Source organism: Rutilus rutilus, assembly GCF_951802725.1.
Source record: "Rutilus rutilus genome assembly, chromosome: 18".
NCBI classification, from domain to species: domain Eukaryota; kingdom Metazoa; phylum Chordata; class Actinopteri; order Cypriniformes; family Leuciscidae; genus Rutilus; species Rutilus rutilus.
Genome location: NC_140231.1, coordinates 12,809,460 through 12,823,210, shown reverse-complemented (window position 1 = coordinate 12,823,210; position 13,751 = coordinate 12,809,460). Strand labels below are relative to the sequence as shown.

At 37.0% G+C, this 13,751-nt stretch overlaps 1 protein-coding gene across 1 annotated transcript in view; it reads left to right on the top strand.

Moving 5' to 3' along the window:
- pafah1b1b (platelet-activating factor acetylhydrolase 1b, regulatory subunit 1b) overlaps positions 1-9,385 on the top strand; it is a 28,753-nt gene extending 19,368 nt beyond the window's left edge. Inside the window, exons 8-11 of the mRNA XM_084387111.1 lie at positions 199-427; positions 539-640; positions 7,207-7,363; positions 7,447-9,385. Of these exons, the coding sequence (XP_084243237.1) occupies positions 199-427; positions 539-640; positions 7,207-7,363; positions 7,447-7,520 (562 nt within the window). The 3' untranslated portion in view covers positions 7,521-9,385. The remainder of the gene's footprint in view (positions 1-198; positions 428-538; positions 641-7,206; positions 7,364-7,446) is intronic.
- Positions 9,386-13,751: the final 4,366 nt, after the last annotated feature.

Genomic DNA, 13,751 nt, shown 5'->3' with positions numbered 1-13,751 from the left:
CATGGAAGTCAGTGAGTCACATGTTGAGCTCTGAATATCATTGTAATTTTTGCCGTGGTATTGCCTCAAGAAATGGTTATGGACTTTTTTTTATTTATTTTTTATGGAACAATTACATAATTGGTCATTTTTATTTCAAAGCAATACAAAACATTCTGGGAGTGTGAATGTATAATGATTCTCTCTGTCTTGCCTCAGTTACTGTGTGAAGACGTTCACGGGTCACAGGGAGTGGGTGCGTATGGTCCGGCCCAATCAAGACGGCACCCTGTTGGCCAGCTGCTCTAATGACCAGACGGTGCGTGTGTGGGTGGTGGCCACCAAGGAGTGCAAGGCGGAGCTGCGGGAGCACGAGCATGTGGTGGAGTGCATCTCCTGGGCCCCTGAGAGCGCACACCCCACCATATCTGAGGCTACAGGCTCCGAGGTACATTGTGTTCGTTGATGGCAGATTTCTGGTATTTTTACTGCCTGTTTTTGCATTTTCTGCATCATGAAATTCTGTTAATAATTTGTCATGTTAACTCTGTTCTTGCAGAACAAGAAGAGTGGAAAGCCTGGGCCATTCCTGTTATCTGGATCCAGAGACAAGACCATTAAAATGTGGGACATAAGTACTGGCATGTGCCTTATGACACTGGTGAGTAGAGCTATAGTTCAGGCAGTTTCATTGTATCATATCTATAGTCACGCTGTCTGTGTTCAGAATGTCAAACAAACGTACTGTTTGCTACTCTTTAAAAAAAAAAAACGGTGTGCATTATTAGCATTTCCACCACAAAAAAATAAATAATGCTTTGTTAAATCATAATTATGACATGAAGTGTTGAATTTATGAGAAGTTATAGTATAGTTATGACAATTTGAAATCATGAGATTCTAAAGTTGCGCTCACATTAGCATTTAGCAAAAAAGTCTCACTTTATTTTACAGTCCCCCATGAACATACTATGCACTTACTAGAGTAATTACAATAACTGGGTTATAACTAGGTACTAACCCTGAACCTACCCCTAAAACCTATGTAGTTATATTACCCAGTATCACCAATATTACCCAGTACTTTCTTGGTCCCACACTGTAAGTGGACATACTGTAAAATAACGTGCAACTAGGGCTGGGCGATAAAACGATAACGATAATTATCGCGATATAATTTTTCTCGATAAAACGATATTAAGAGTTCGTTAAATGTTTGATAATGTTTATGCGCCAAAAGCAGAACGAAACTCATTTGAACCGCGCGCCACATGGACCATTTATCCGCTCGGCTCAAAGTCCAAACGGCAGCGCAGCGCGAGCTCACTAGAGCAGATGCGTTTACTCTGATCGGTCTCGGTCACGAGATCCAGTTAGAAGCGCTTGAATTCAGCGAAGAACACAAATGTCTCAGTGATTTAAACCAGTTTAAAGGCAGATGAAACCAGCGCTGACTAACAGGAGAAACACTGTGCGCAACGATACTGTCAGAAGGCTTTTCCGTCTACAAATTCCCATCATTTTCCATGGATTTACTGTAACGTTAGCCTAGTAATATTAACTGCACCATGAAATGTGGGATATACATATTGAATTGTATTATATTATTCATGTAGACGATGTATTAAAGGACTAATGGAATATAATTACAGTATTTAATAATGTATTTAGGCTACTGTTTTTCATACAAATACCATAGAAACCATAAAGTTACATTTTGCCATGATAGTGAGGTGCTGTAGGCCAGTGGTTCTCAATCCTGGTCCTGGGGACCCACAGCTCTGCACAGTTTGTATGTCTCCCTCATTTAACACACCTGATTCAGATCATCATCTCGTTAGGAAAGAGCTCTATGAACTGAACTGGGAGTGTCAGATAAAGGAGACATATAAAATGTGCAGAGCTGTGGGTCCCCAGGACCAGGATTGAGAACCACTGCTGTAGGCTATGCCTGGTTTTATCTGTGGTTATCATGATCTAAATGCATGATACTGGATGACCAATGGTTAAGTTTAATAAAACTCAAACAGTCAGAATATTACATTTTACCAAATAAAAATGAGCACATGCAGAAACTAAGAAATTAATTGTCCAATAAAGATATTTATTTTGTTAAGGAAAAATGACAAATGTTTGAATGTTCTACCTCAGATTTGTGAAATGTTCACCTGTTTGGCAAGTGTTTGTCCTGATATGTTCTGACAATAAAGAGTAGTTTAAAACCACAATTAACGCTCTGGTTTCTACAACTTTCACTTAGGAGCAAAAATCTGCCTTTAAACTTGAAAGAAATAAAGATTTGACTTTTATCGTGATAATTATCGATATCGACTGATATAAAAAAAAATATCGTGATATTTTTTTTTTTGGCCATATCGCCCAGCCCTACGTGCAACCAAAAAGTCTATTGTCAGTAGTGTTGTGATGTATAAAGCACAGTTATGCAGTGAATTTGCTTGGCCAACTTAACCATGTTGAGAAAAAAAGTCTATGTGGGAAAATCTTTTGCCCTCACATGGAATTCTCAATTATGTGGATTCCTGATGAAATGTCTATTTCGCCTGTGAAAATTTGTTGTAATTATGAGATAAGTCAAAATGATAATTAATGTGAGTAATATTATAATTATTTGATGTAAAACCAAAAATCCTATATCTTAGTATAAACTAATTTTGACTTGTAATAATTATGATTTACCAAAGCATGACATTTTATAGTTGCATGACGTTAAAAGTAGCAGCTAATTGCTTCTGCTTATTTCTCATGCTGGAAAAGGGAAGCTGCATTGTGGCGAGCAGTACAGCAGCACAGTGTGCTCCGTTTTTATATTGCGCATTTTAGCAAATGTGTTAAAATTACTATTTTGAACCATCAGTGTGCATATCATAATGTAGTACTGCTCTATATTTGATTTATTGTTTGATGAAATATTAGCAACTAGGGATGTAACGATATATCTTTATATCGAGATATTGCGATATGAAAATGCGCCGATATGATTCGCATTATTATAGAGTTAGTTTTATCCAAGGCTCAGCTTACTGTATTTATTAAGTATATTGCACCCAAAAATGTAAATTCTGTCATGTACTCACCCTCATGTTGTATCAAACCTAGATTTTCGTTCATCTTCCTAACACAAATGAAGATATTTTTTTATGAAACCTGAGAGATTTCTGTCCCTTGAAGTACATTCCTCTAAAACTTTAAAGATCAGGGGGAAAAAAATTCTTAACGGCATCGTAAAAATATTCGATCGAGTGGTCTAATCTAGTGTTGCACGGTGTACCGATACTTCAAAAGTATCGCGATACTCGGAAATTAAAAACGTCACGATACCTAAATTTATCAGTATCGATACTTAAAAAAAACAAAAAAAAAAAAAACGCCTCCCTATGGACGTCTGTGTTTTTTTTCCTGACGCACGCAGCAAAGAAGACGCACGCTGTCAACACTACAGTGAGATGGCTGCATTTGCGAGCACAAGTGGTCCACGACTCGTAGAAAAAGATGACGCGAGGAATGTACTTTACCTACCTAAGGATTGCCTACCTTGCTCTGTTGCACGGTGCACCGCTACTTCAAAAGTAAATTGGAAATTAAAAACGTCACGATTCCTAAATTTATTAGTATCGATACTTCGAAGACCGCGTTCCAGATTAGGCCGGCGACACACTGGCTGCGTGGCGTGTCCGTTTTTATTTCAGCTCCCATGATAACTGCCTGCGTGACACACGCGTCTCAGGCGCAGCTCCAGATGCGCGGAAAACGCGTGCATGCTAGAATAGAACCGACGCCTATTTTTCACGCGACACGCAAGCGTGTTGGAAGCGTTTCCAGGCAAAATAGAATAGGAAAAGATATTTCTGTGTCATTTTGACACGAATACATATTAATAAATGACATTTTTATGAATACAGTATAGGCCTAAATGAAATTTAAAAAAATATTATCGATTTTCAAATACTGCACCTCTCAATACAGAACGATATATTCTGTAGCCCATTTTGCTGTCAACACTGCCGACGTTGTCTTTGCTGCTATATATTTATGTTTAACATGAAGTATAGGCCTTCCACAACTCTCTCCCCATATGTCAAATAGGCCTATATCACCAATGAGGCTTATCATATGTTACCAATATTAAACATTGTTTAATATAATCGCTGTTCATATTTTTATTCAAAGTTCAGAATCAAGATAAAGTTATTTCTGGTAACTCTTATGTTTCTTATGATAAATGAGATAATGCTGCTAAATTTTATTTTTATTTTTTTTACCTTGAATGTCATTGCTCTAATTTTTATATTTCATATTTTGTTCAAATGTTTAATATATATGTGACCCTGCCTGTGAAAACCCAGCTAAAGTCATTTTTTTGTGATTCAGTGTTTTTTACATAAAATCATCCTACACAATGTAAAGAACATTCTGTGAAAATATAACCTTGATATATTTAAAATTGACTGAGTAAGGCCATGTCAAAGATTTGCTCAAATTCGGCCTCAGAAAATCATATTTTTGAGAAATTCCAATTTAAAGATAAGTTATTTTTAAAAACTGCAACACATTTGATCCATAGTTATCCTGCATATGTGACTTATAACACATTAAAGCTGAGATTCTCCCCTTTTTAGTGATATATGACACATCAGTGGAAAAATTCTTAAAGTTTTGTAAAACAGATCTATTTATTATGATGTACATGTCCAAAAAGCTAAAAGCATAAAAACATTGAAATGAATGAGGGTACCACAAGAGCTTTATCATAGCAACAATTACCATGTCAATTCAGTGGATTGATTTGTATAACTTTATTAGTAAAATGAAATATCAGTGAAATGTCAATAATATATCAATTAAATAACATACCATTTCTCATTCTCTGAAATTATCATTCTCTTACTGGCCCACGGTGTAACATTGAGTAAATCTGGAGTAAAAAATAAATAAACAAATAAAAATTTTTAAGGGATAGTTCACCCCAAACTACAATTCTGTCATAATTTACTCACCCTGATGTTGTTCCAAACCTGTATGAGTTTCTTTCTTCTGCTGAGCAAAAAATAAGATATTTTAAAGAATGTTTGTAACCAGACAGTTGACAGCACCCATTGACTTCCATAGGTGCCGCCAACTGTCTGGTTACCAACATTCTTTAAAATATCTTATTTTTTGTTAAACAGAAGCAATAAACTTATACAGGATTGGAATAACATGAGGGTGAGTATGAGTATGAGTAAATCATTTTTGGGTGAACTATCCCTTTAACAGGTCAGTCTCAAACTTTGTACACATTCTAAAATTGTCTAGATGCAAAATAAAATCCTGAGTGACAGCAACTCTCCCTCCTTGAAAAATAAAGAACACTTTTCCCCATTGAAATACTTGCAGTTGCAAGAGAAACTGATTTTCAGTTTCACATCTGGACTTCCAGCATTCGAAGCAAATTCTTCTTGCTGGTGTTCCCTCTTCATGTTCGCCAGACAAATAGTGGGGTTCAATCACCAGAACTGGCTTGTCCTCCTCATCATGTTGGTCACTGCCTGAAAAAGCAAAGATCAATTTTTTTTTCAATTCAAAGCAAGATACCTAAAAACATGATTGTGTAACATGCAAGAATGGGAAGTGGGTTTAATTTCACATTTAAAATGGATAATGAAGCATTTTATATGAAAATATCAGAAAATATTTTTTCAGTTTAGTCAGACTGGATCTGATTAATTGAGGGGAGGGCATAGGAACAAGAAACAGCCTATAGGTGGTTAGCAGACTTCAATTCAGAGTGTAATGAAACAAATAAACATCATGCCATAACGTAATTAATTTAAACTGACTAAATCCCAATCAACAAATGTAATAAACATTTAAATCCACTATTTTTGCATCGCAGATATGTATATCATTACATTGGCTGGACACTGACAGTAGGCTATACATTTACATATTTATAAAACAATAATAACACAAACTTACCGTCAAATTCCTCGTCAGTTTCGTCAAAGAAGTGTCCTGTTCATCATCACAATCATCCTCCAGAAAGTAATCCGCAATAAAACCGGTTAAATCATAATTTGAGTTCAATTCCACCGAGATTAATATCAAGCTAGCTGTTTAAGCAAGCAGCTATTTTCCGTTCCTGCTCATACTTCGGTGTCGCCGGCGAAGCCATGGCCATGTCAGATGTCAAAACAACGCATTACGTTACCATCATCCAGCAAATAACACGTAGCAGGCCAAAAATGTCCTTAAAATTAGTTTAATATTATTGGCAGAATACTAAGATACAAAACAAATAAGCAGTTCTTAAATAATTGGCTATGACAAGAAAAAATCACCACAGACATCTAAACGCGGCTGACATCTCTCTCTCTCTTTGCATTGTGTTGACCTGGTTACCGGCGCTCGCGGATTGATATTAAAGTCTGTTTTTACTCTTTCTAATAGAAAATACACAGAAAAGAAGTTCCTGAACCGATTGATATACGAATCAGCAGTGTTGTTGCGCGAAATAAACCCAGAGACGACTGAAATCAATGTTAAGGAAGCCCACGTCCGTTTTTTTTTTTGCGCAAAAGTATAACGTAGTGTCAATAAAATCATTAATTTCAGTATTTATCATGTTATAAATGAAAATGTAAGTATTGCATCTCAAAACCAATAGTATAATCTATCATTTACAGCAATAAACACACATGGACTATTTTTGTCATTTTTATGGCTATGACTACTTTGACGCTCGTTAACTCATAATTCGATTCTGCGACTTTAGCCGGGGTTTCACAGGCGGGGTCACATATGCTGTTCATATGTTCATTTATTAGTGTGTTATATGATTAGAATGTTGTCCCGGTTTTAAAATAAAGCACAGCAATGATATTTGAGAGTGTTTCTCCCTTTTCAGGAAAAGTATCGAAAAAGTATCGAAATCGCAATACTTGACTTGGTATCGGTATCGAAATAATAATTTTGGTATCGTGACAACACTAGTCTAATCTAAACCCAAGTCTTCTGAAGAGACACGATGTGAGTGACTAAATGCAGACTTAAGATTTTTGGATGATCATTTTCAGTTTGGGAATAGTCATTTTGACACGCTATCTTGCGATTTAGAACTGTGATTGATTGCATTGATCATCTGAAGCGCTGGAGCGGCACCCCCTCAAAGTGATCTTTCTGAATCACATGGCTCTTCATTCATCTTGTACTTCTCTCGCCTTCTCTCAGGTCGGCCACGACAACTGGGTGCGCGGAGTTCTGTTCCATCCCGGTGGGAGATTCGTAGTGAGCTGTGCTGATGACAAGACCCTTCGCATCTGGGACTACAAGAACAAGCGCTGCATGAAGACCCTGTGTGCCCATGAACACTTTGTTACCTCTCTGGGTAAGCCAAGCAGAAAGTGCCATCACACTGTCATCAATGCAATATTCATCCATCAATTCAACTTCATCTCGTTTCTTCCGCAGATTTCCACAAGACTTCTCCTTACGTGGTGACAGGAAGTGTAGATCAAACGGTCAAAGTGTGGGAATGTCGCTGAACGCCGTAGGATCTGCCCCTTCCCTTTCCCCCCAGCACCACCACTTTGGCCACTCCCAGGATGCACTCATTACTATGGTTACCACCTCATCCAGCTCTCTTCTAATTACTATTGTCCTTTTATGTAAATTACTCTGGATGTAGTTTGAGCTTATTAAATGTTACACAAGACACTCACAAGAAGAAAAAAGTTAGTAAAAAGTCAAACAAGTATTCTTGCATGGTGAATCCAAAACTTGTATACTGTAAATTTTTTGCTTCTCATCATCTAAAGTACGGTAGGGATGCAGAGCGCAGGAGCTGCTCTCGCCTCGAGCGTTTATCAACAGAAGGCAGAATGATGCTGTTTGGGGAATTCAGGATACAGGGCGCTCGAAACCGTTTCACGTTTACTTTCCTTTGAACGTTTGTCGCGTTCTGCTTTACAGAAAATGTAAACCGACTGAAGATGAACAGCTTAAGGTGTCTGTTCCGGGGGGGGTCTGCGACGTAATTTCACCGTACGAACGTCTGGATGCGCAGCTCTCCCCTCGTGTTTGACATTCGTCACTTTTAGAAGTGCTAAATGGTAGGATGCAACTTCAGTTCACATTCAAAGCTCATCCATGAAGTCCTTTTCCATTTTAAAAACACGTTTTTTGAAGCAGTTTAGGCAAATCTACATGCTGTCCTGTTAGAAAAGGAGTGCAGAAAACACAGTATGAGAAGGGGAATCTCTTTTATAAGGACATGGATCAGTAAAGTGCACTTGTCCCTGGAGGCAATAGCGTTTCACACAGGGTTTACATTGTTTTGTTTTTTTTTGTACAGAAAATATAATTCTGACACCCTCCTTCGCCACAACATGGTAATGGAGGGCCTTGATATACTTTATTTACTGATAGAGGGCAAGTGAAGTGCCATTTTACTCATTCTTAATTGTGCACATTCTCCATTTTCAGGACTATGGGACAAAACACTTCACACAAATGCAGCTACATCTCCTCCACGTTCTGATTTAGCACCTCTACTATATTTCCCAGCTTTGATCGCCCGCGTTCTGCCTCGCCATTCTCAAAAATGGCTTCATTTGTTCATAGGTTTCATTAACCCCTCCTGGCGAACCACTCGACGTCATTTGATATAGCGCTTTCATTGCTTCTCCGTCACTCTGCTGCTTGCCCGCTCCGCCTGTGTGCAGGAGACGTCGCCCCGTACAGGCTTTTCGGCGTACTCCGTGGTTCTGCTCGGTCACCGTGTGCCGACGAGCGATCTAGTCAGTCTTTCTTGAATCGGGGGGGGGTTTTGGCGTCGCAGAAGAAGACAAGGACCTCGTGGAGTTTGAGGACGTGTGACACCTCCATGGTAGATCGACGTGCAATATCTATAGGCTGCTCTGTGTTAACTATTAAGGTGTGTATGTGTTTTCCTACGAACACATTTATTGGAAGATGGCGTCCTGGGGCAGACAGACAAGAGCAGGGTTAAAACGTTCTCCACTGGCTGCCGTGCAAGGCAACAATTAGCATCTTATAAGACTACATCAGTGGTGAGTAGTTTGCTGTGCTTGCTGGTCCGCAGCGTCATGTATGCCCAAACACTGCCATCCCAAAAGCTGTGTATGTAGAATCTGTGTGTGTGTGTGTGTGTGTGTGTGTCACTTCCTGTCTGTGAGCACACAGCGGACTCTGACTCCAGCTATTCGCTTTCTCTGCCTTGTTAATGTACTGAGAATCCCCAATATCGAGGACTTCATTCTGCTTTTTGTGGTCTCACTGTTGATGCACACTCATGCACTCACATAAATAAATAATTGTTCATCAGTATATCTTGATGTCATTGTTTGCAACATAATTAAAATAATAAAATATCTGTAAATATAAATCAGCCCATCTGTTGTTGTTGTTTTTCTTACAGTTGTGGCCAAAAATTTTTTTTTTCTGGAAAACAGGTGTAATTCAGTATTATTCAGTCATATTTGAGGAGAAAAATAAGCGTTCAAATACAACAAATTATTTTGAAATTAATTTTAATTAAAAAGTAATTTATATCTATAATTTAAGAAACGACTTATTTATTTTTTTGCAATGTATGCATCATAATATGGTCCTACACGCATGGTTCTAGATCAGGTTTAAACACAATGCTCTGTTTTGGTGTCTATGCACATATTCATTTGGTTTGCAGTAGAAAAAAAAAAAAAAAAAAGACCAAATAAATAATCCACTTATCCTCAGAAGTAATATAATTTAATATTCAGACATTAGCCAGAACTTAAGGCAGCATTGATTTGTTAAAGCTCTTTAAATGAGACTGCTCATTGAATATTTTGTAGGCTTAATCCATGCACTGATTGTGTTGCGTCAGCCTTTGATCGGCGCCAGTGACGTGCACATCTGATGATGCCCTGCCTGCTGAGAAACTTCTACACGCTGGTGCCAGGAACACTGGTTTCCATGGAAACAGTGGGTGATGCCGCATGGAACATTTCCTATTCTTCTTTAATTGAAGAAACTTCTTTATATAAACTTACAATGTTTCTAAGAGAGAGAGAGAGAGAGCTGTAGAAAGACAACACTATTATAATGTTTAGTTTTTTTATTTATTTGTTTTAGGTCTCATTACATCCCCAGTGTTGAGGATATTCTCTATTTCAGCCCACTACATCAGACATGTAGAAGGCAGCTCCTGTATCCTGGCAACAGTGTGTGTGTGTGTGTGTGTGTGTGTGTGTGTGTGTGTGTGTGTGTGTGTGTGTGTGTGTGAGAGAGAGAGAAGACTCGACTCTCTATGGAGTCTAATGAGATGGTCAGTGTTTGTAACAGACACCATATGACCGCACATACACAATGGCCATCATGTGACATTTTAGCTAATGTCTTCATTTCCTGCTCTAATATTTCACCTGTAAGGCAGTGATTCAAAGTAGCTTTACAGTAATAACAGGAAAATGATGCACTTCGGCTATTGTCAGTTCAGTGTTGATTCAGTTCTGTTGTAAAGATTATCAACTATTAGTTCATTTAATCTATAAAGCAGTTCTGTACATCTATCTATCTATCTATCTATCTATCTATCTATCTATCTATCTATCTATCTATCTATCTATCTATCTATCTATCTATCTATCTATCTATCTATCTATCTATCTATCTATCTATCTATCTATCTATCTATCTATCTATCTATCTAATCTATCTATCTGCCAGCTAGTTCACCACTAGAGGGAGTTCTTACATTAAAAAAAACAGAATCTTCCAGACTCATTTCTTTAACCCTGCATTAAAAATATCTGTACATGACTTTTGCATTCCCGGATCCGTTTGTAAGCTTATAAAGACAAATAACATGTTTTCAATTAAACCCCACATTGTCTCTGATCAATAACTTCTCATTAATGAGTGAATGCACGTTTTTAAAGGTTTGCATTTTACCATGTCATTACCTTATTATTAGTACATTTACTCCTTTTTCATTAATTTAAAACAAAATTGAGAAATTCTTTGAAATTTCACATTCATGGGAAATTTTATTTAACATAATCTGAGAATTACTGGTATTAACCAGTCATTTCTTTTTTGAACATAACTAATGACAGTCAAGATGTATCAAACCTACATATTTTCTAACAGAAAATAAAAACAACATAAATATTACTCTGGAATTTTTTCAAACAATGGCTATATCTCTTCTTAAAATAAATATATAAATTAATGATGTGTATTTTGAGAGTCATGGCTTATTTTTTTTTATTTTTATTTTTTTTAGATTCAACTTTATTGTCATTACACAAGTACAGGTACAAGGCAACGAAATGCAGTTTAGGTCTAACCAGAAGTGCAATAGCAGCAAGTGCAGGATATACAGTGGTTCCATAAGTGCAGAACATGGATATGTACTGAATAAATATAGAGTTGAATACTATTATAAACAAAAATTTACAGATAGATTGTCCTATGAATATAATATACAGATAACTATTACTGTGAACAGAGTTTACAGCTAGATATGTACTGAATATAATCATTATTTGTAAAGTTTGGTTCCGATTCTAAAAACTATATGCATTTTTATGTAGCCTATCTCTTACGGGTCAACATGGACCTTAACCTGCATTTTCTCCATTTAACTAAAAAGGCTACAAAGAATATCTATCAAAAAATGCAGCCTATTCTTTTTGCATTATAATTATTTGCATGACAATAAAAGCCCCCCCAGCTCTATATATTCATCCATTGTAAAAAAAATTATATTTACCAGCATATCTTTTCGTTTTCTTTTCAATTCACATAAATATAAAATATAAATCTGATATAAAGTATACAAACACACAAACAGAGAGGTTAAAATGTTTTCTGTATGCTGTTGACTTACAGAAGTCAGAGGAGAAAGACATCACTTCATCATCATCATCATCATCATCTTCATCAAACCTGCAATAGCTCATGGGAAGGGCTGTGAATAGCAGTTAGACTGCAGACTCTCAGTGCTGCATAGTTAGCAAAGACACACATGAGCTGCATGTGTCGGCATTTGCTGTTTATGAGTGTGAAACACTGGCATGCACTTAATGTTGACTGTCTGTACATGTGTATGTGTGTGTGCGTGTATTAGCTCGTCTTACGCACCTCTGAGCTCAGTGCTGATTGGCCGAGACACTCTGACTGTGTGCTGGTCATCTAGGGTATCCCTACAAATCAGCCAATCACAGTCTGTTGCCATGCAAGCACTCATTCATAGAGAATGTCAGCATGGCACGAGCCACAATGCGGTTACAGCACCACATAAACACGCTTGTTTATTCACAATACTGAATCTAAAATAATACAAGTGCCTTTAAAAAGTATTTATATTGTGAAATAGACCGATTTTTATAAACGTATGAATTCAGACCATGTTTCAAGGTAATACAGAGGTCAGTATTGAATGTATTCATGTTTATATGCATTAAAACATTATTTAAGCAACAATACGATGTGTTTGAATATACAATTTAAATGAAATATAATTTAAATAATTATATTTAAATACTGAACAGCTTTCCAGACCTGAATGACGTTTTATCTGACTCGTAGCTAATACCTTTGCTTTTAGATGTTACTTCTTTAAATTACTTAATAAATATATTAAATATAATATATTTAATAAATAAAGACATTTTTTGTGAAAATAATAATAATGTGTTTATTCAGTGACAGATCTGGCCTGTTAAACAAGCTGAGCTGAATATTTGAGTTACGTCACTCGTGACTGCGTCGTTCCACCGCGCCCTCGGTTGCTCAAGAACTTTTATTAACTGCAGGATCAAATCAAACACACACCAGACAAACATGCTGGTGTGCGACTACCGCATACAACATAAAAATCTTTGTAAAGCCAAGGCGCAGAGATTTTGGCACTTTGTTTTCGTAGGTATGCGAACATTCACTTTCAACAAGCTTAACCACGATCTGGGCGTGACCATTTAGATACTCGTTCAGGATGATTGGCAGGTAGCAAGACAGCGAGGCATGCTCATGTTTTATGGCAAGCCACTCTGACATGTATTCCTTAAAACTAAAAACTAGTAACATAATGTACTAGTAACAAAAAATATTACTATCTCTTTAAGTTAACTACTTTTTCATTCTTATTGCAATAGCATATAGTTTCCCAGTACTAACTGAATAAAAAAATATATATATTTAGCCTAATCTATCTTATCAGAAAGTGTGTATTCCAATTGTTAGAAAATGTTTAATTAGGCCTTCTAGTAAGATTTTTAAGTGACCTATAAAGTCGTCATTTTGACTTGTCATTATATACGACAAGTAAAAAAAAATCGAATTCGGCCTCGGCAAAAGTGCACATCGAGGGCGCATATCGGCCTCAAAGGGGAGCACCCTTCTGAAACCTAAAATGGCAAATGGGAGATATACGGTCTTGTAGACTTATGGGCACATGTACGCGGCAGCCATTGTAAGTCCACAAGACTGCAAGTGCACATGAAGTGTGCAATTTGGGACAGGGCCATAGTGTTTCAAAAGTAGCTTACTACCACTAGTGACAACTAACTAAGAAAGAAGTAGCCTACTAGCTATTGAGTAAAACTGGAATACATACCAACAGCAATTGAACTTCATACAAGTCAGAAGTGAATGGTTAATATATGAAGCACAGATCATTTTTACCTGTGCTGGGTCACTGAAAATGCTGGGTTATTTTTTAAACCCAAAAACTGAGTTCAGCCTGTTGGGTCATTTTATTGGGTTGT